The following is a 22,214-nucleotide window of genomic DNA, read 5'->3' on the forward strand; positions in this document are numbered from 1 at the left end:
TAGCACAGTGCAGATCAACAGAATTTATTTGAACCCAGCTACTTTCCCCGGCTGTTCAAAATATTATTTGCATGTTTGGGAGCTTGGAGTCCAATCCCTCCTGAACTTCAATTCAGTACAAATATTCCATAAACCAAACACCAAATTCTGATCTTAGTATTTCAGGTTAATATTCTGCTAATGTTGGACCATTTTAAATTTAAGTGTACTTTCAAGGCATTACTTGTCTCCCAGATTTAGGGTGTTTTCACGCGCACACACATAATATGTATGTATGCATACGTGTGTATGTGTGTGTGTGTGTCAGCAAGACAGGCAATGTAGAGCACCCTGGGTCTTTGATTGGGACCTTGTTGTTTATGGCTTTCCTTTGATGTTCCACTCATAAACATTATGTGTAAATAAACGTGTGAACATTTGTCAAGACTGCATATACCTGGTGCAAAGCCTATACTTAGGAATCTATGTAGACTACCAGAACAGAAGAAGGCAAGCAATGTTATATCATACACCGACACTGACACAGCAGAGTAGTCAGGTAGGCATTCAAGATTACAACACAATATGAAGCAAATATGTCTGCCTAGCTGGCAACAGCAACTCTAATGTAGCATCAGAGCTGCACAACTTGCTAGATAGGTTGATATGCCAGTGACAGACAGACTGACAGACAAACATACACACACGCATGACTCATTTGTAGCTAGCAAGGTGTAGGCTAAACTTTTCTCTTCCTGCAATGTGCCTATAAAACAACCAAAACAACTTGCTGAGAACCTACAATACATTGTGCATGTCCTCACTTCCTCTATTCAGTTCAGACTTTACAGGAATTGTTTTCACACCAGAAATGATCTGCACCGTGGTCCAAATGAAGCGGACCAAGACCACCGATTTTTTGCAAACCTCTTGCGCTTTCTTTGTCCGGACCACAGTCCACATGGCTTCACACTAGTCAAAAAGGTCTGAACATAGCAAAAAGTCCAAACAATGTAGGTGTGAAAGCACCCTTATAATCTTGAAGCTATCCTACTCAAAACTTTATTTTTCCTGACAGCATATGATGGACACCTATTTAACGACTAGCTCTTCCTTGCCATCTACAGCCAGCCATGTTGGTTCTTTGAAACGGAAGTCCCTTTGCCAGAACAGTTGTCTACGATCATGAAAATGCACTTCTTGTACGTCGCTTTGGATAAAAGCGTCTGCCAAATGAATGTAATGTAATGTAATGTAAAAGCGTTAAGATCCTTATGGATTCACACATGACCCCAGCACACTTTGTATTAGGTCTTTACACTTATCACATCCTGTCATGTGTTTCTGGGGCATGTCTTGCCACTACAATATACAAGTGACATATTTTCTTCCATAAAGCATGTAGTCCAGAACCCACTGGAGGCTCTTTAATGTGAGGTATTCCCACAGATGGTAGTGTGAGAGACTATCATAACTTGGAATCTGAGATTAAGTACAACATGCAACACATATTCCCCATTTAAAGATTTGCAGCCTGGTTGCATTGTGTGCTTATTAATTCTAGTCATATCTGGCCTGTGACAAATTAAGCAACATAAATGGATACTTTAGACCAGAACAGGCCTATTCATTGGCAATTTGTCTTCGTAACAACCAAGTTGGTCATTTCAGTCACAAAGCATAGCACTTTCCCCATACACTGTGTATCAACTAATGGATGAACCCACTGACTCACCCCATAATATACTGCTGGTAGGTGACAGTGTGGTGTGGATGCACAGAGAAAATGTTTCAGGCATCATAAACAAACTGCTGCATTAATAAAGTGGACTTAATACAGCAGGCACACTTAAATGGATGCCCATTACAATAAATTTCCTACTCATATAAAACTCAACTTACTTTAAATGTACCAAACGATTTCACAATTAATAACGTTTCAAAATGCATATGCTTTGAAGATATGCCACCCTGCGTACATCTCATGTTAAACTGCTGAAGCTTTTTTGACTCGTGAAAACTTGGTTAGTACATATATTTGGATGGGAGACCTACTGGTAAGAAACTAAGTTGACAAACTGGATTACATAGATTACATTTTCAAAAAAGGTTTCTTCTTTACAAAAAATGTAATCCGTTTAATCCAGAGAAACTTGATGGCTGAAAAACCTTGATGGCAGCACAGAATTAAAATTTTCCTCTTTATTTTGGTATAGAAGAACAGAAACTGATATTAACTGTGTTGTAGGCCTACATGTTTCCTCCAGTGTTGGGGCTGCCAGTGACGTACACACTTCGTTTTCATATTAAAACTTAAGAAATAGTGGCACATCATTGCTTATATAGCACTTAGATCTAAGCTATCCAATTAGTTATCTCTTATCCTCTGTTTCCTGAGACCTCAGTTTACAAGCCATCAGATTTAAACAACATTTCAGACATTCTAGTGAACAAAAACTGTTACACTTATAGCCATTCATTCAGCTCAGTACAAGAAAACAAACAAAATTCACACAAGGACAACTCTTCAAAAAGGGCAAGAAAAAAGTGAGAGGAACCAGCTAGACTCATCAGGAGTTACCCCCTTGGGCTTCAGCTGCAGTGACTGTTCAACTCCTCATTCTCTCCGGCTGCTTCTGCCAACCTTTGTCCCTCGAGCAGCCATTCCCCGACAACGTCCCTTATCAGATCACTCGAAAACAGCACGTTCGTACATTAGCCCCGTTACCATGGGGACTTTATTTAGTGAGTGACATCTCACTCCATACCAGCGTTGACTGGACAAGCATTGCACATTCTCCAAACAAATGAGGATATTAATCCCAAGACCATACCCACAAAGTTTACCTTACTACCTACTACTGTTAATAACGCCAACAGATGGTAACAGAAACAAGGATGATAATTCTGCCCATACGGGATGGCACTGTCATAACTGGCCAGTAAAGCTCTTTAGAATAGTACAACACCAAGCACAACGGAGTTAAAATTTCCTGCGCAGTCAGAGGTCCAAGTTTATCACAATTGTGTCCAAAGGCACAATCCCAGTACAAGAAACCCAAGTCATAACATATAATTTAAAATCATCCCTAGATTACACTAAATAACTGTTCATACCTTTGGGCAAGCGGCTTTTCTCCTCGCTCACAACACACATACATATATAATTAGGTTAGTTTACATTACACAGGGATCTGTGATTCAACTGCATGAAGCAAGACGTATTTGAGAATTCCGGGCTAGAGCAGGTTAAATACTGAAATGGGTGAGCGAATACCAGAAGTGTGGTGGTCACTGTCCCCAGGGAGCGGTAAAGACTAGGGAAACATTAGGAACTGTTAATTTGACTAATGCTGGAAGATTACGATGCACCATGTAAAAGGATTTACTCTTGTCATTACAGCTGCCTGGACTGTATAAATTAAACATCTGACAGAGATGAACGTTTTTTCATGCACAGAGTAGCCTGATACTTTAAAAGCCTTATCCAAAACACATCTATTATTGTCTGTCAAGTAATTGCATAATAATTCATATTTTGTAAAATGGCCAATCCTTTGTTTACATAGGTGAGAAACATTTGAATGGGTTGGGGCAACTTGAATTTTAAATGTACTGAAAACTTCAACTCATGTCTGCTGGTTTTGGAAACTAAATCTGCCAGTGTTCAAATGGAAAATTTGAAACGTCGGTCTTGTTTTCCCCCAGTAATTCATTAATTAATTCATACAAAGCCAAGCACAAGCACTGAAACTACATATTCATATACTGATTTTATCAGTTCAAAAGTACAGTAGAGGTCACAAATGTGGCAAACTAAGAAAAAGGTTTAAGACAATTATAAACAAGTAATCATGAATCAGCAATTTACAGGCCTAAAAATTTGAACAGGCAACCAGTATTTACAAATCTCATACTTGGATGTACAATATGTAGCCTATATTCATTTTTATATCTGGAGTTGAGAGAATTGATTACCTCCATAAGAAGAGAGAGAGAACAATTTCTCAGCATCAAACACAGAACCTTACCTTACAATATTACAATGAAATACAGAAAAATATATCTAATGGGGATTATCAATACGATTACAATTCATTACATCATTGAAGCCCATGATTGTTTATTTTCCTCTCTCCTCAACTGACATTTACCACCACTTTTTCAGATTTTCAATTTGAGGAAATGTCCATAGTCTCACAATAAAAAAGGCAGCAAGACATTTTGGGCACTGTGAATAATTGAATTGAATGTACTCATTTTAAACTACAGAGCTAACCTTTTGTGATGTCACACTGTTCTCGAAAGACTCAAAACCCTTCCAGGGTTCAAAGCTTTACTAAATTGCAGAGGTAAAAAACAGTAGTTTGACACGTAACAGCTTTATATAGGCTTTTAAAATTTGAACAGAAAATACCTAATACAAGAAAACACGTTTTGAGGTTTCTAAAGATGAAGAGGCTAGCTGAGTGTTAGAGGGGTCACAGCAATGCTTGTGTGTGTGTGTGGGGGGGGGGGGGGGGGGGGGTGCTCTTCGTACAGTGTGATGAGTCTTCAACTCTCCAAAGCCAGCATGTGCTGTAGGGTAGTGCAGCATTCATCATTTATGATTACAGGTGTCTCTACCAGACATGGTTTTAAAGATTTAAATACAGACTCAAATTAATCTTTTAAATGACAGGGGGTTGTTTGAGCCTCCCAGGTGACACAGCCAGGTGTCCCATGGTGCAGATACAAACCCTCACTAAGTCTGTGACAACTAAATTTGTTCACTTGTTCAAAAAAAAAAAAAAACGTAATCCTGTCAAGTCAAAGTTCACTTACTCAACATGTTGGCAATGGAGACTGATATTTCACCACCATATTGCTGCTTCTGATGCTAGTTCAAGAAAGAATGCTCTCAAATTAAACCATGACAAAAGCTCATTGGGCATTGCCAAAATTACAATATACAAATAAGGTTTTGGTCTTCACATTAACATACAACAACATGAAACTAGGAGTGTGTGAGGACAGAATAAAGAGAGATAAAAACTTGACCCCTGACCCAAACTAGAGATGTTTGCCTGATAGCAGACTTAATATACACAGAAAACTCCAGATTATCCTTCATGCTTACACATTAAACTTTTTATAGCTCAGAAAACTTTCTGTATAGACACAGAAATCTTTCTGTATCTTCTGTTTATGTACAGGCCACAAATGCAATCTTACAATTAAACCCTCACTTATTTGGCTGTTACAACACTTTTCTAAACAACCACCCATCCTCAATGAAACAGAATGCGCAGGTGTGTACACAAGTGATTTGTTCTTGATGTTACCCAGATACTATGAATTACCCTATATTGTAGTCTACAGAGGAGGAGGTAGTCTACTCGACATTTTCCAGAATTGAAAATTTTAGTAATGCAAACCAGTTGCAAAATATAACATTAAATTACACATATAATGTATAAAAAATAACCCAGACGTAAAAATGTGAATTGGAGTATCAAACATTTTCTATTAAAACATTAAGAATACAACACAAACAAGCCTTGTAAAAGCTTTTGGTAATACTGCCAAAAACAGCTTGAAATCGTCACTCTAACCCTGCCCAGTACATACATTTTTGAGAATGTACAATGTGCTTTGAGACGATTACTTCAACACAGACTGTGTTTTTCTTCAGGAAATTGTGAAATACATTTGAGGCCGGAAACATCTAAAAGAAAGTATTAAAAAATTACACACAGTTTGGATGTTGCATCATGGCCTTAATTCTGACGGTGCCTAGAAAGCCATTTCTGGACGCCATACATCTGACTATATATGAAATCCATCACAACACACCACAAACTACTCTAAAAGAAGGTGCAAAACTGCTTGTTTTTCACATTCAATTAGCTTTAAATGTAGCAAATGAATCCATCATAGTGATAAGTTAATGCCATTATTTAGGCCGATAGTTTTGTATTCATCAAATTTAGGGCAGCAGGGCAGATTATGCATATGGCACCAGGGGAATGGACTTTACCTTAAATTATCCTATTTACATTAAAAGCCTCCCTTTATTACAAGGGTTAAGCACTGTGGTAGCCTTCCAAGTAAGCCAGGCTAAGGACATCCAACAAGCAAAGATGCCTATACAAAATTAATACACATTCCTATTTTAATAAAAATCTAAACATTGAAAATGGCTTCAATACTACTGAATTTCAAAGTACAATAGCCCCATTCCTTAAAAAACAGGTCTATCCATTGGACCTATATTGAAGGTATTAATTACCACACTTGGGGTGGGGAACGGGGAGGGAATGCATAGGGTTTTATGGGGGAAGATGGTTCCAATTTTGCAAGTGAAAACACTATTTTGAAATTATACCAAGTAAATGGTTCTTCACATTTATTTACCTCACATTGTGCTTTATTGCTTATGACTTTTTTTAGATTTTATTTTCAGACTTCCAGAGTGGAGTTAACGAAGTGCCTTCCATTTCTAGTCCCTGCTGCCAAACTGACATGCCCTGAGGGAGCAAACCAAAGAAAACTTAACTTGGCAGAATATAGATAGTGACACGCTCTCCGTCTCACAGTCCCACAGCCTCCAGGAGGGTCTACATCTGAAGTCAGCCCATTATTATGCCAGGAGACACTGAAGGGAAAAGGACCCTTGGACAATGTTTAAAACTTAAAACTAAACTATGACAATTTAAAACACAATATTGCCAATGCCAGCTATCAAACATATAATTATTCCTTTAAATGGGTGTCTGACAACAGATTGTGAAGCCAAAGTTTGTTTGGAACATACCAGTTTCCAAATGTTGACTGGAAATTCCCATTCAGCAGGTGTCCATGAGAAATTAATTTATGGTGTTAACTTAAAATGAGTAAATGTGGATCATTCCGAATTATATTTTCTTGATTACAAAAAACAGATTCCTAGGTCTAGAATTGAATGAGTAATCTGTTTTACCATTACAAGAACACAGCAGTCTTCTGCCACAAACATTGTGACAGGACTGAGGTAATATTTAATCAAGAGATCAATATATTTTTTAAATGGAAAAGTACCAGGTTACAGGCTCTTTGTGAGCTCACCAGGGCTTCCTTTCTTACTAATGATGTTTCAAACAGTTGGTTTTGGTTAGCCTAAGGTTTGGCCTATGTTTGACTATATTTTTCTTATTTCTCAGCCTCACAATGGCTTCCTTGACTTTCATTGGCACTGCTCTGGTCATCATTTTGACAAACGCCTATAATAGACTGCAAAGGCAATCAAAAAGGCTCAAAAAATCAAAAGGCTAGAATAAAAACTACACACTGAAAGGAAGCAATTGAACACAATTAACTAAGTCTTTGTCCCCAACATTATGGTGCTCACTGTGTTCTGTAGAATTTCCCCAAAACAGATGCTTCTATTACAGCTCAAGCAGATTAAGTTGAGCGGGGTCCCAAGTTGCCTTCACCTATACAAACTGTTGCGCACTTTTCTGCCCCCTCACAGACATTGATCGCCTTTTATAGCATGAAAAAACTGTCCCTAGCTTAAAGTTTGCCTTCTACATCCTACTGATTTTCTTGGGTAATATAGCTTTCAGTTTCTTGGTAATCAATGTACATAGGCTAAATACTTTATGCCATTATTAGTCAAGTTGTATTGTGTTTACTTTTGTTGGCTGAATACATGCAGATACAGGTAGTGTAGTCACTACACACCCCTAATATTCATACACTGAAATGGAATGAGAGCATTTGTGCCACTAATACAGGTAAATGGTAGCAATAAGGCTATGGCATGGTAGTGTCAATGATCTGGAAAATTTACTAAAAGCAGGCAGTCCAATGCAAAGAACCTTGCCTCAAACAATGTCACCTTCAGTGTCAGGATTACATAAACTAGCAGGCTGAATGACTCAACCTTAATTTAATTTAATTGTTTTTCCTTAAACTACTGACTGCAATTGCTAATTATTTTATTCTCCTTTTTAATACCTCCATGTAGCTCAGAGGAACAGTCAACTATGACCGGAACAGAAAGGGACTTACACGCCCTTAAATACATGCTTGAATGCACCATAAACTTCTTTCAGGGTATTTAATCACTTCAAATTTTCCCTGACAAATGAGAAACAAGATAGGTGAACATTTCAAGAAGACAAGCAATTGCACGTGAAAATCTTTACCAGCCCTTTAGACAGCCAAGATATAGAACATTCAAAATGAATGTCTTTGCAATAGCGACTGAGATATATTCTGCTGCAATATCCTCAAACCTCAAACAGTGCTTCCATTCTGTTTTCTTGCTGTGAGATTACAACTTGTGAAGAGATACAGAAAAAACTGATGGAAATTAATTTAAAGCACAGTACAGATATGCTGCAGATGATGATGGACTACATTTATAGAACCTTTCAAGTTCATCGTCCTGACATCATCCTGTCTCAAAGTGTGTTACAGCTCACCTCAACCCACACAAAAGTGTAGCACCCACCTGGGTAATGCACAGAGATTATTTTATTCCAGAACACTCACCACACATCAGTCAAGATGGAAAGAGAGGAATTATTTAAGCCAATCAAAGTTGGATATGGTTATGAAAGGTGCACATTTAAAATCTATCCAGGACATCACCAATATTGAGTGCCATGGAATCATTAAAGAACACAGCGAGTCAGTACCCCAGTTCCACATCTTATCGGACAGCACAGTGGATCCACCATTCTACAGATGCTGGTTTTCAGTTTGGTCCAGAGGAATGATTGCTGTAAACTGGCCAACACCACTTATGGGAGTAAGCCCTTTTTCAAGGTGGCCAATACAACTAGCTATTAACCAAGCTCAGCGCTTCTTGGCTTCAGAAACTGGTGACCATCACAAAGGTTTACAGATTGGAATGGCATCACCTATATAAACAATATAGCCTAGACTGGACAAAACGCAGTCTGGTGTGGTGTTTGCTAACACTGTGCACATCCCAAAAAAAAAAACAAAAAAAAACCACAACATCCAAACAACATACCTATGGCAGAGAACAGGCTCTTATTTGGGGCCTGAACCTGCGTTTCGTATTGCGGCAGAAGGTGGCTAGGACAACTGTGGAGTGAAGTAATATGGCCTTGCCATACTGTTTCAGACATGGCACATAAAAATCACCTGAGCAGAGAAATGTCAATAAAACTGTACACAGTGGGTACACAGTGGGTGCACAGGGTTCCCAGGTGGCATGCCCAGATGACATAAATATCAAAGAGAGCTGTGGAACACGCCATGGCCAGGTGAAATATGCCCCATGCTTGTGCGAGGCCTGCAGCTGGCAGTCCCACAAGGCAATGCACAGTAGGCAACAGCCTTACCCAGGGAGGAGGGTATCAGGTGGCAGGGTACCTCCTTAACCTCATTGCTCAAAAGCATCCCATCTGCTTGACTGGGTGTCTGCAGTCGGGCTGTGCCAGCTGCGTGATTAATGCAGTCTCCCATCACAACAGCTGCGCAGCTCTGATGACTGCAGAGTGATCGGCCCACTGCACATTTCATAGGACATGCATGAAAGTACACAGCTCTCCCAAAACTGACAGATCTTGCAGTGATGGGACATGACCATAGTTAGGCATTCTAAAATGGGATGAAAGCAGTGAAGCAAATTCCCAAATGTAATCTATACTGCCACAATCAAGTGACATTTAAAATTTGATATTCACATTTCACATTTTTTTAAAAATCAAATTCAAGATTATAGGAGAAAGTCTGCCATTTTAAAACAAAGATTTCATTCAATAATCCATGTCACATTTCATTTAAAGATTTAGTAGTAGCTACATACTGTATTATTTTATTTAGGGGAGTTAGAAATGCACAACTGATTATTTTGGCCATATAAATGTTAAAACAATCATTTACCAGCTAGCTATGAAATAGAACTCTGCACTGCTATGCCAATTTGCTTGTCATTCCATTATTATTTTAGCTTGTTAATACACCAGCCATGCAGCTGCACATAAGAGAAAAGGAAATCCAGCATAGCCAGGAAGCTAGTCTCTAGCAAACATCCAGCATGTAAGGTGGCCTTTGCAGTGACTATGTCAGCAACAAATGGTGAATAAGGTGGAAAAGTATCCAAAATCAATTGAGGATTATTTGATACAATAAACAGTACAAATGTAATGTGCTGGCTGAAAGTAAAAACAGCGACTCCTTTTTCCATGCAATAATGGGGTGGCAGTGTAGCATAACGGGTAAGGAATTGGTCTTGTAACCTGTAGATTGCAGGTTTGTACACCTGAGCAAGGTACTTATTGCTTCAGTATATATCCAACTATATAAATGTAGACAATGAAATGATGTCAGACAAAGGAATGTTATGTAATAAGAAATGCCTAAAATATTAATATGATACCCATGAGGTAAGTTTCCAAAACAGAGCGTACAGTAAAGCCTAACCAGTTATAGATACTGTTACAGTAGGCTACTGCTGAATACAGAAATTCCGGAAAGGAAAACTGGTTGTGCAGGTCAGCGACAGACTCGTGTTTGCAAACTAACTGGAAGATGCAAATCCAAAGCCAGATCTCCACTTATCGCTATAAAAAAATAAAATAAATAAAAGAATAATCATTCTGCAGGCAAGAATTAATTAGTCAAATAGTCCCTTCTCTCTCGCCTCTTTAAAATCATGGTGTGATTACCAAAGACCATACATGCGATTTATTTTCCATCCATAGAATCCCCTAACCAAACTCTTTTCCACACCACTCACGCCATGGAGACAGCCCTACTTTCAGTGCACTGGCAGTCACGTCCTTTAGAGATCCATCGACATATCTGTAGGCTATAGCTATGAAAAGTAGGATGATTAGAGCCTTCAAGTGAAGCCTTACACCAAGCAGGGGATATTAGACAGTCTTGAAAATATTCTCCGAAAGTCTAGTACAACTACGACTCCTTTTCCCGTAGCCTACATAGTCGGTGCGAGTCGTTTTATTTATTTATTTAGTTGAGAAAATACACGCCTTGTGTTATTAATCACTGTGTCCTCGTTGGTCCGAGTTTCAATTAAAGCCGATAGCCTACTTTTTAAACGGACTTTAAAAAATGTGGGTACAAGTAACTAAATTATCAGAAACACTAGTAGGCAACACAGGCAAAAACCAATGAAGTTAATGACCACCAATCTGCAATTACCAACGCGCGCCCACATGAGACCAGCTGCCAGGTGGTTGATCAAAGACGACTATTAATATTAGCTAGAATACAAGATACTGTAATTGTCGTCCTTTTTCTTTCCACAAATTCCAGTCGTCAAAATGCAGGCTCTAAATATTGCAACAGCATTACTGGCTATAGTAGGCCTACACCTTTTTGTGGTATTAATTTCATTATCTTACTTAAACGATTTAAAAAAAAAAACAAACTGCATGGAGATTTGCATTTTCGAATGTTTAGCAACCTAATCTATGTCTGTATTACAGGTTACAGAACATTCAGTTGCAGTGTAGACAAAGTTGGTCAGGCAACATTTTTCTCGTCATGGTCGCATACAATAAATATAGTTTTGCTGCAATGCTTGTACAGTGGCATGGTGTTTGCTCGCACTGAGAAGCTTAATTCCACTGAACATCACCAACAACTTCCTTGGCAATCAGTCAGCCAACTGTACTGTGACGCGTCATTGTTAGTGCATTGTTTATTAGGTTCTAAAACTTCCGTGAAGGGCAAATCCAGTAACTATAAAATAGCCTATATCCCATTTCATTCACTGGCAATACTATATTCGGAATGTTCGACTACTGTATAATAGCTACATATTTTTATGAAAGCATGATCAATTTACCCCAAAGCAGCTTAGACACCACAGAAACTATTCTGCCTGAAATTGACAATTGCATACTCTTTTCGAAACGGCTATGGACAATTAACTTATTAGTAACAGTGTCACTTCTGCACAAAACTTTTAAAGAATCAAACAATTTAGTTCTACTTACGTTTTGAAACCTCCCCACTCCGTTGCTTGGGTTTTTGGTATGGTCTAATTGTAGGTGATCCAGCATTAGATACAACGAGAATACCACCACGCAAAATATGGCACTGCCAAAAACTGTGAATTGTCTGCTAAGCTTCATCGTTTGCGCTATCCAGTACAACAGTGGAACTGCGTAACAAGAAGCTTTAGGACCTACAAAAAGAGCCAAAGTTTATGTCAATAGTCACATGCACAGCATGAACTATCTTTAGTGGCGGATAATTGGTATTGAGTGTCTTGAAGCTTCCGTTGGAGAAAGATGAAAAAAGGTAAAATAAAAAAGCACCATGAAGTACCCTAGAATATAGTCTTCAATTACTCATTATAACAACATGGTGTCTGGTTCTGCATGTTCCTCTCAGTAAGAAACTTCGAAGGAGTTCAAAAAAGCACAAAATCGCTGTACAGCCTAACGACAGCAAAGTTTCATGTCAATGCGGAAGGGTTTGTGTGATTCAGCAAATCGTGCTGGCAAACACACAAAAGCGACAACCCTGCCTTCTTCCTGTAGTTATTTTGTATTAGTAGGCAACCCATGAAAATGAACACTAAGGTAAGTGCTTGCGCCGCCTATCGAGTCATACCTTCCATCTGGTTTGACCAGGTAAAAACTCATGGATGCGTTTCAAGAGTCCCGCACGCTCACAGCAGAAAACGAATTTTTAGCCTTGAAAGATTCGCCGAGTTCGCCGTGCGCGTTATAAAAAGCGAGAACTTTCCTCCAAATGTGTCGTGGACAATCACGTCTCCGTCATTCGACTTTCACAGAACATTTCACTAGGTATCGCCTACTTATTCCAATAACCTGTTTATCGGTGGTAGCGATTGTACATGGTTTCCAGACTCGAAAGTAAACTTTTAGGATATACATCCCCTTTCAGCTGTGCATGTAGAACGATTTTCCATAGCATGTGGTTTTCTTTCTCTCGAGTCCCTTTTCCAGGTGTGGATGTCAAGGTTTAAACGTGCTGCTCAGAATCCGATGTTCGCAAAATATGTTTCCCCTTCAGTATTCTATAGCATACACAAACTCCTCTTCGGTGAGTATAGCCTACGAGCGTGACGCAACATTTTTACGGGCACGTAAAAAGTGCAGCCGCTTTTGTAAATTGTCAATGTGCCATTTCCTTTTCCCTTCTAGTCAACGGCTTCTTATTCAGACAGTTTTCGATTTCTGGAGTTAGACTTCCTTTCCCCCTTGTCAAACAACGCCACTTTTGGCAGTAAGATTGAGCACTCAATGTTCTGATGTGTTCAGCACATTCAAATTGGAAATTCCGTTTAACCGCATAGTTTGCTGAATAGATCAAAATCCCGTGTGGATTTTAAAGGCTATCTGTGCATGCAATTCTTCCCATACGTCGCAACTGCCACAGACTCCGTGGATGACTCCTAGTGGCAACACATCCCTTCCTCGCTCAGGCCACGGAGAGGAAACATCCACATTTCAGCTACAATGTGCCTCCGCCTCTCATGACATCATGGGGTGACGTCCAATGTAGACCAACACCTGAGCGTATTTAACTCCATGTTTACACAATCCTCAGGTTGTGAATTCGAAACGCGCTCTATTTTAGCGTTTGTGCAGAATATGTATTGGAACTGTAATTATGTATTTTAATTTATGCATGTGTGTATTTACGCAGAAATGTAGACAATAGACTATGAAAGTTGTGCCCCCATTAATGCATATATTTAGCGTTATAATAATAATAATAATAATTATTATTATTATTATAATTATAATTTGTGTAGCTAGCACCTTTCATACAGCAAAGTAGCACGAAGTGCTTTACAGTGATAGACATATAGATACAATTTTGTATAAAAATAAATCAAGCCAGAAATCAAATAAAACAACAATTAATCTGTAATGAAAGCTCATAAAACATTAAACAAAGTAAAATAAAAACATTGGACCACAAACATTGAAACATCCATTGGACCAATTGGCATCATTGCAGTAATTGAGTAGTGTGTGGGACTGGTCATATGAACATACCTGCTAAGTTTCATAGCTGTAGTATTGACTGTATTTGCTGCCCAATCAGTTTTAGAGAATAATAATAATACTGCTACCACTACTACTACCACTACTACTACTACTAATAATAATAATAATAATAATAATAGCTGCAAGCAGCAATTAAGCACTCAAAGTCACAAATACATATGCAAATTCAAAAAGGTGGATTTGTAATTAGACCATATCAATGCCCATGGTTTTGGAATGAGATCTTCAAGTACATATAATTGTGATGTTCAGGTGTCCACATACTTTTGGAAATGTAGCATATCAATAGACCCACCAAAGTTTTTGGGTTTTTTTATTTTTATTTTTTTTTAGCATTTTTCAGGCACATGTACATTCATTGACTTCCAGCAGGCACATTTTTAAGTGTAGCAAATTTATGTATCTATAACATTTTACACTGTTCATGAGTAGATGTGGCATGCCATGTTTTGTGCAAGTTGGTCAAACTTTGTAGGGGTGGATGCCTTTTAAGTGTTTTTAATTTATTCAAAATGGCAGAAAATCTACGTGATGCACCTTTCCAGACAAAAAAGCAAAGTTGTTTTGTCTGAGGAGAGGCATCGATTGATGTTGGTTTCATGTCTCTAGACCAAATGGGGGCAGCAGTTATGCTCTTTTAAAGTTTGTTGTAGCGCTATAGCATTTAAAAGCGCCAAAGTTGCTCCTTCTGTAATGCATGCAACCTTCGGCCACTGTGCAAAGTTCTGTAAAAAAAAAAAGTTAGACACATCTGCCAGAAATTGCAAATGTTCCAGCAATTCATGCTTGGGCCACTAATAAATTATAGAACTAACTGGGAGCCAGTGCAGGGATCTAAGTTCTGGAGTATTACGTTCCCACTTCTTTGTCCTTGACTTGTCCTTGAGTGGCAGAGTCCTCTGTCACTCTGCTGCGTTCTGGCTAATCTGTAATGATATAATATGGGAGGCGAGAGATAAAAGCATTGCAATAATCCAGTCTAAATCATATAAACCACAGGTAGTTTTCTCAGCATCAGACGTGAATAAACATAACCTTACTTTTGCTATATTTTTGAGGCAATAAGCAGAGAATTTGGTTATGTGTTTAATATGGGATCTTATACTTAGCTGTCTCTCAGAGTGCTCACAGTTTCAAGTCTTCAGTCTTCAAGTTCAGAATTTTTGAAATTGGATTTTAAAAAAACACTCATATACAAAAAAGTTATCTTCCTATTGGGACTAGTCAAAATGTCTTGTATTATTTTCATTTAACTGAAATCAAACAGAAATTCAGTGATATCTAGTTTTTTATTTATTCATATCCAACGACTCCATCTGAAGAGTTTCTACCAGGTTTAACTTACCGTTTTCCATTTTCAGCATAACTATGGGAATACACCATTTCCAGGAGTGATAACACCAGGAGGGAGCAGTTCAGTAAACTGAAACAATAAGTAGCCCAGATCTGAGCGCTGTGAGGCCCCACAAGCAATGTTGACATTTCATGACATGGAATTACTGAAAGTAACAAACATTTTTCTGTTTCCGGGATTAGAATGAAACTATCTCAAGATTGTTTCACCCAACCGTACCGCTTTAAGCAGTGATAGTAATATTCTCTGCTCCACATTATCAAAACCAGAGTTCATGTCCAAAAGAATCAGCACACTGAGATGATCAGCATCTGTATTTAGCCGAAGGCCATTTGCCACTTTAATAAGGGGAGTGTCTGTACTATGATGGACCGAAATCCTGATTGAAACTTCTGAAGAATGTTGTTATCTAACTGAGTTGACTAAAAACATAATTTCAAGTACTTTGCCAAAAAAATGTCTGTTATAAATGAATCTAAAATTACTTACAATAAAAGTATCTAGGTTAGACTTTTTCAGTAATGGTTTGATGATAGCAGTTCTTAGGCTGGCTGGGAAAATCCCAGTGGTAAAATTTAGAGTAGATCACTGGATAAGGTGCTAAAACTTTTATTTAAAAAATGGAATAGGAATTAAATAGACAATAGGAATAGGATGTACAGAATGCTAATTTCATCTGCAAAATTGTTTTCAGTGGCATATCTGCGTCAATTTGATTAAATGTGTTCAGTTTCGCTGTGCACTAAATAATAGTCATGCTAACATTGCTGTCATTACAGGCATACCATATCAGATCTAATTATCTCTATTAATACTTGAAAATAATTAAGAAATGTTTCATGCCTGGAGGAAGAGCAGTCACAAACAGATGGAGAAAGCTAAATTGGATTTAATAAACTGTCAACAGTCAAAAAGAAAGAACCTATTAATGTTTTGTTTTCCTTGATAATTTAAGAAAAAATAACAGCTGTAAATCGTTAACTTAACAGCTTTCTGTAGCATACAAATAGCTCTATAAAGATCTCGTAGTATACTTGTAGCTTTGTAACTCTCCTTTTTTGGTTTTTGCCAACTTACTTTTTTATTTTTTCTATGATGGTCTACGTTTTATTCGCACGGTTTTAATGTCAACTGGAGTTGGATCAGCTTGGTACATTTAGTGTCCTAGCATCTTATGTGGTAACTTCTCATGGTTTGCACAGATTAGGCTCAAATGAACATTTACCTGAAATTCAAGTCTTAGCCAGACATATGAGTGATTTGACTTGTATTCTAACAAGGGATTTGAGTACGAATGACTTTGCAGGTATTAAATGGCTCTGGACTTTTTTCAAGTTTGCTACAGTAAACAGCCATCTACAGCACCATTAGACAGAACAATCTGGAGTCAGATATTCTTTCTAACATTTTTGGAAATTTATTTTGTGCTTTAACACCAGAAAAACAGTAGCACTTAGTTGTTTCTGTGGACTCCTATTTCGTCTTCATAGTAAAAATGCAAATTTTTAAGCTAGGGCAGGCCTTGTCCAGATACAGAAATACTAATAAAATGGTTTCAAGTGGATTCAATGTTGTCCTGTCCTGTGTCATGTTTAAGCAAGCACTAAAATAAATCTGTAGAAATTTTGGTTGATGTGACAATATTATTTCTTCAATTGACTCCATTATAATGGTCTATCTTGTATAAGAGAGATTCTAAGACCAGTTAACAAGTATACATTGCTAAGAGCCAATGCAAAATACCCTGCAAATAAAATTCAAAACACACAGACCTAGAGAATGTGTGTGCATGCATGTGCACTCTGTAGTCTGCCCCTTACTGTCAAAGCACTTATTTATTGCCTGGCACTTAAGAGGTTAATCACTTACCCTGCCAATGCTAAATGTTCACTCCTGATGCCCTACTGCTTTGTAAGCCACTCTGTATAAGAGTGTCTGCTAAATACCAAATTGTAATTGTAATCAATAGTCTAATGTAATGGCATTGCACATGCTGTCTTAAAATAACCTATGGAAACATGTTAGTCATGTTTTTAGTCACACAATATAAATACTGGATATGAACCACTGCCTCTTTCATGTGTAATGATATACATGTCATTATTTAACGTGACAGCATAATATGAGTATGTCATGAAATATTCCACAGTTGAGTTAACAGATGTGTTTAAATATGGTGCATGTTGGCATAAGTCAAATGGTGCCTCCATTATGTTACATTACACTTTCAGATTAAAATGCACAACAGCTTTGCCCACGAGCATAGGGCTTACCAGAAGAAGTGTGTGAACTGACCTCAGATGTATGTAGTGCAGTGGTACAGTAGCATCTAATATAAATCACCGGATTCTGTTGTAGCGAGCGTGTAGTGCTATCCCACCTCAAAGAACAATGCCTCCAGCAGCAGCTCCCCAAAGGAGAAGAGTTATTCAGTTTCATCCCACCATTTTCAGTCTCCACCCAATATTGATTTCCTAACTGACAAAAGCTTTTAGCAGAATGTCATCTTAGTGGATTTGACGCCATAATGCTTTGTGATGAGATGTGGTTGATATGATCCAATTTAAAAAATAATTTTATGGTTAATAAGTGTGCTTATGCATGTTAGTTTCAGGAGTAGGTGAGGGTGGCTAGATGACAAACTAATGAGCAATGTACTGACACATTTATTTATTTATTTTTTTAAACATGAATTTACTGTAAATATAAAACCAAAAAAAGGTGTGAAACAACAAATATGCTGTTTCCAACCTCCTCTGAAATACAAAGAAATATGATACATTTGTGACTGTAAACCCAATTTAAATATATTTTTAAAATATAATTACATTTAATGTGTAATACAAAAAGTATTTGAATGTGAAGTAATCCAACACACATATTTGAGCTGTTATTGCAGTGGTTTTCCTTTTTCAAATCACCCAGGCTTTAGAGTAAAACTAAGGCAAGCTTGTTTGGTGCTCTTTAACACCATTACACTGCATCTACATTCTTTCGGCAGATTGGCTTAATAGACATAATGCGCAAAAGTCAACTAATTCACTAATTTCATTCAAAAGTCAACTAAGTATTACTTGAAGGCATTCAAGGATAGGGACAAATGCCCCAGCGACAAAGACAGAAAGCTGTGAATACAAAAGCATTCTCTTGAGATTGTAACAGGGAGACTACATTATTATATTGGTGAGTATTGCAAATATCCCTGCTTAGTTGACTCCAATCACAAGTTATGTATTGCAGTGAGAACTGGCACAAGCTGTTTCCAACGAAAGAAAATAACTTCACACACAGGGGAAACGCTTGCAAATATTCATTTACATTTTCTTTGTAAGTACTCAGAGACAAAATCTTTGGAGTGCTGAGAAAAATGATTATGCAAATGTATTTCACTTCAAAACAGAATGTAAAAAAAATCCATTTCTGTTTTGCAGACAAATTTCGTACTTCGCTTTATATTCACAACTGTATGCATGAACTTTTGAAGGGCTAAATAAGGGGTTACAATTTAACATTTAAGTAAAATTGTGACATTTCAGTACTCTCATATGGACTTATACTCCTAATATTGAAATCTAGTTATTGGAACACCAGACATCTTTTCATATTAGCAGACTCTCTGAAAGGCCCAAATCAAGAATTTTTTGTCTACATTGATGTTTTTTTATCGTTTATAGATTGAGTTGTTTAGGCAAGATTACAGTCTCCCTGTGTAATCACTTGTCGCATAAAATATAGCTGTTTCGTGTCCATTGTTATATTCCTTCTCTTGCTTCAGATTAACACATTCAATTAAGAAGGTATTTACTTAAATCGCAATTAAATTTTATCCTACAGTATGTTCTCAGCAGGGTGTTTGGATAAGACTGGCATAGAAATAATAGCACTGCCTCTGAAGACCAGAATAGGTTTGTCTTTCTCAAAGTTACCTTTCCGAATGTTCCCAAACTGTGAACTATTATTGTTTTCAATACACCACACTGCGACAATTACAGACCCCAGGGCTTCCAGGAGCAGTGCTTATTATGGCTGATTGATGTTCTGTAAGCTGAAAGATCCTGAAGTGCCTCTTTAATTACTGCTCCATTCGTCAGTTCAGCCATCTACTCTGTTTTCAAACTGCTGCCATGTCTTTCATTTTTATTAATTCCCTTAGTGTTACTGTCACTTTTCCCAATGTGTTTAATTTCATTGTTGAAGAACACTCTGTGATTCTTGACAATTATCTGCAAAACGTTGACTTTCTTCAAGTGAGGATTAAAAGTTGAAGGCCTTATGCCAGGGTCTGGTCTCTCTTTCAGTTGACACCCAGAGAAATCCACATGAGAAAGGTTACATTTGTTGAGCATCACATTTAAAAATCTTGAAGGTAGGACAGAAAGCAGATGATACATTGATTTTTCAAAACAATTGTGCATTTGCCGTTCCTGCCCAGTGTCTGATTATTTCAGTTTTTTTTTTCTTCTGATTAACATAGTGGTGTTGCCTGAGGGCAGATATCTTGGTTGAGCAGCCATCAGCTGTGTAGTGTACTTGTATGCCCTGGACTTTTGACCAGGGTTCCAATCCCAGGTGGCTCACTGCAGGAACTCCATGGATGCCCACAAAAATATTCACCTGTGAAATTAGGTAAAATATGAATTTTTGACCTTTGTCTAAGTCATTATTTTTTGTAAGCAAATGGGTGTTTAGCTTTAGTGCACACAGTTATTATTATTATTTTATTACTATTATATTATTCAGTAAATCAATATATAAAGACCCATGAAATGTGTTTAGTTTTATTGATGGGAACACATACCAAAAGGAGGAAAAGCTAAAATAAAAAGCTCCAGATCATCAATCAAGTCATTGTCATAATAATCATAAAATCATAATCAGAAAATGTAACTGCTTTGGCGGTTGCATCATTGCAGTCTCCCAATTGTTCCACTATACCTTATGTCACTTTCTTTTTCCCTGCTTTTACATCAACTCCTAATTATCATGCATTATATATACCAGTTATGTATACAGTGAGGCCCATTACATTTAATGATGTTTCCCCACCGGAACCATTTGGATCAGTCTGATGGCCCAGGCCCAGATCCTGGCTTGAGTTATGTTGCCTTTTAAATGAGCCAGGCGCCTTTTGTTCTTCCAGCCCTCGAGTGCCTCCAAAAGAAGGTACTCACCTTGTACTTCTCAATGTGCATTCTGACTTCTCAATGTCAATGAGCGTCAGGGGCAGTGGCTGAGATCGGGGCATTGCTTGAGAGCTTCGCTGCAGCGCAAATGCGCCTCACTGATCGCATTGTAATGCAGATTCTGATTCTGACTGTGCACCAATCTCTGTTCCCTGCAGGCTAAATTGAATTTGAAATATGGAATATGAGCAAGGTATTCTTCAGACTGCTTTGCTGCCGCTTTAGCCCTTCACATGTTAAAATGGCATCACTGCTGTTTACTGTCAAGCTGCTCATTGAATTCAGTGAGTGAGAAAATGACATATTCATTCTCCCACTCACTGAGAAAGCAGCTAACTGTGTGGTGAACAGTAGAAATTAGTGGGTGAGTGTGGGAATAATACAAACATCTCTAGTAATACTTCAAGTTGGTGCACAGGCCTGTGTGCACCGGCCTTTATGGCAGTGATAACCAACCCTGTTCCTGGAGATATACCCTCCCGCAAGTTTTCACTCCATAACAAAGCACACCCTATTCAACAGATGGAGATCTTGTTGAGCTGCTAATTAGTACAGTCAATTCAGGAAAGCCAAAATAAGGTTTAAATGAAAACCTACAGGATGGTAGATCTCCAGGAACAGGATTGTTTACCACTGCTTTATAGGTACATGATGCACATCACATCCATGCAGTTTCTACTGTGTCACTGAAGTAGAGCCCTTGAACTGCATTATACCACCCAGAAATGGAATTTCTATGTTAGAAACTAATAAATACCATGTTGCATTACATTTCCAGACACATTATAACAAAACATTAGCATACTTTTAAATGTAATCTCTGCTCATAATACAGTGTTGAAAAGCATTCACATCAACTTTCCAGATTTGCAAGTGAAACTGAGTGGAAAGCTATTCCAGTCAAATAGAACCTACAGCAACTGATGAAGCCTTTTCAAGGATACCCCATTTTCCAGCCACACAAAAAAAATACCTTCAAATGTCTGAAATTTGAAATGGAACATTGTAAATCAACCGATCCATCCAAACGGTCTTTAACTTGTGCCAAGATCTATACCGCAACTCCTCATCAATCAGCTCTCTAAAACAACATAATGACTACACTAAACTAGGAAAGGAATGGAATTATGACTAAAACAGAAAAGTTGGAGGCAGAACATGAGTAATTGCCTAAACTCATGTGAAAAGGTATGCCATTTAGTGTCAAGGTGACTTGCAATAATGCAAACACAAAAGAGTAAGCTCAGAGAGGTGGAACAGATGGCTGTTAACAGCTAGCAGCACTCTCTTCCTCTCTGGAGAGAAAGATGGAATGTCCTTGCCTTCATTCTGTTCGTGGTCAGGAGTGGCAGATATTAACAGTGAGGACAGAGAAATGCAACCAGCTTGAGCACTGGCCCAAAGCGGACAGAAATAAATAGTTTGTTGTACACACAGACAATCAAGTCTGTCAACAGTGACTGGACGGAAAGAGTAAATCCACCCCCCACCCCCCACCCCCCAATAGCCTACAATTTATATAAACGCGCATACAACGATATCAAAAGCATATCTTTTTATAACAACTGGTGTATGATATACAAGTATGCATGTCTCCGTCGGTAGCCGCAGTGTGCAGTACTTTTCAGACACTTCACCTAAAGGGGTATCTTTAGTTGGTTCTCTCAATTTGAACATTGA

General features: G+C 38.0%; 1 protein-coding gene across 2 annotated transcripts in view; it reads right to left on the minus strand.

The window, feature by feature from the left end:
* Positions 1 to 13,422, minus strand: part of man2a1 (mannosidase, alpha, class 2A, member 1) — a 114,087-nt gene extending 100,665 nt beyond the window's left edge. The window contains exon 1 of one of the 2 annotated variants that reach the window (XM_035390370.1): positions 11,946 to 13,422. In XM_035390370.1, the coding sequence (XP_035246261.1) occupies positions 11,946 to 12,083 (138 nt within the window). In that variant the 5' untranslated portion in view covers positions 12,084 to 13,422. The remainder of the gene's footprint in view (positions 1 to 11,945) is intronic. The other variant, XM_035390371.1, reaches the window with a different exon arrangement.
* Positions 13,423 to 22,214: the final 8,792 nt, after the last annotated feature.

The sequence above is a fragment of the Anguilla anguilla genome, chromosome 14, assembly GCF_013347855.1.
Source record: "Anguilla anguilla isolate fAngAng1 chromosome 14, fAngAng1.pri, whole genome shotgun sequence".
In the NCBI taxonomy this organism is placed as follows: Eukaryota; Metazoa; Chordata; class Actinopteri; order Anguilliformes; family Anguillidae; genus Anguilla; species Anguilla anguilla.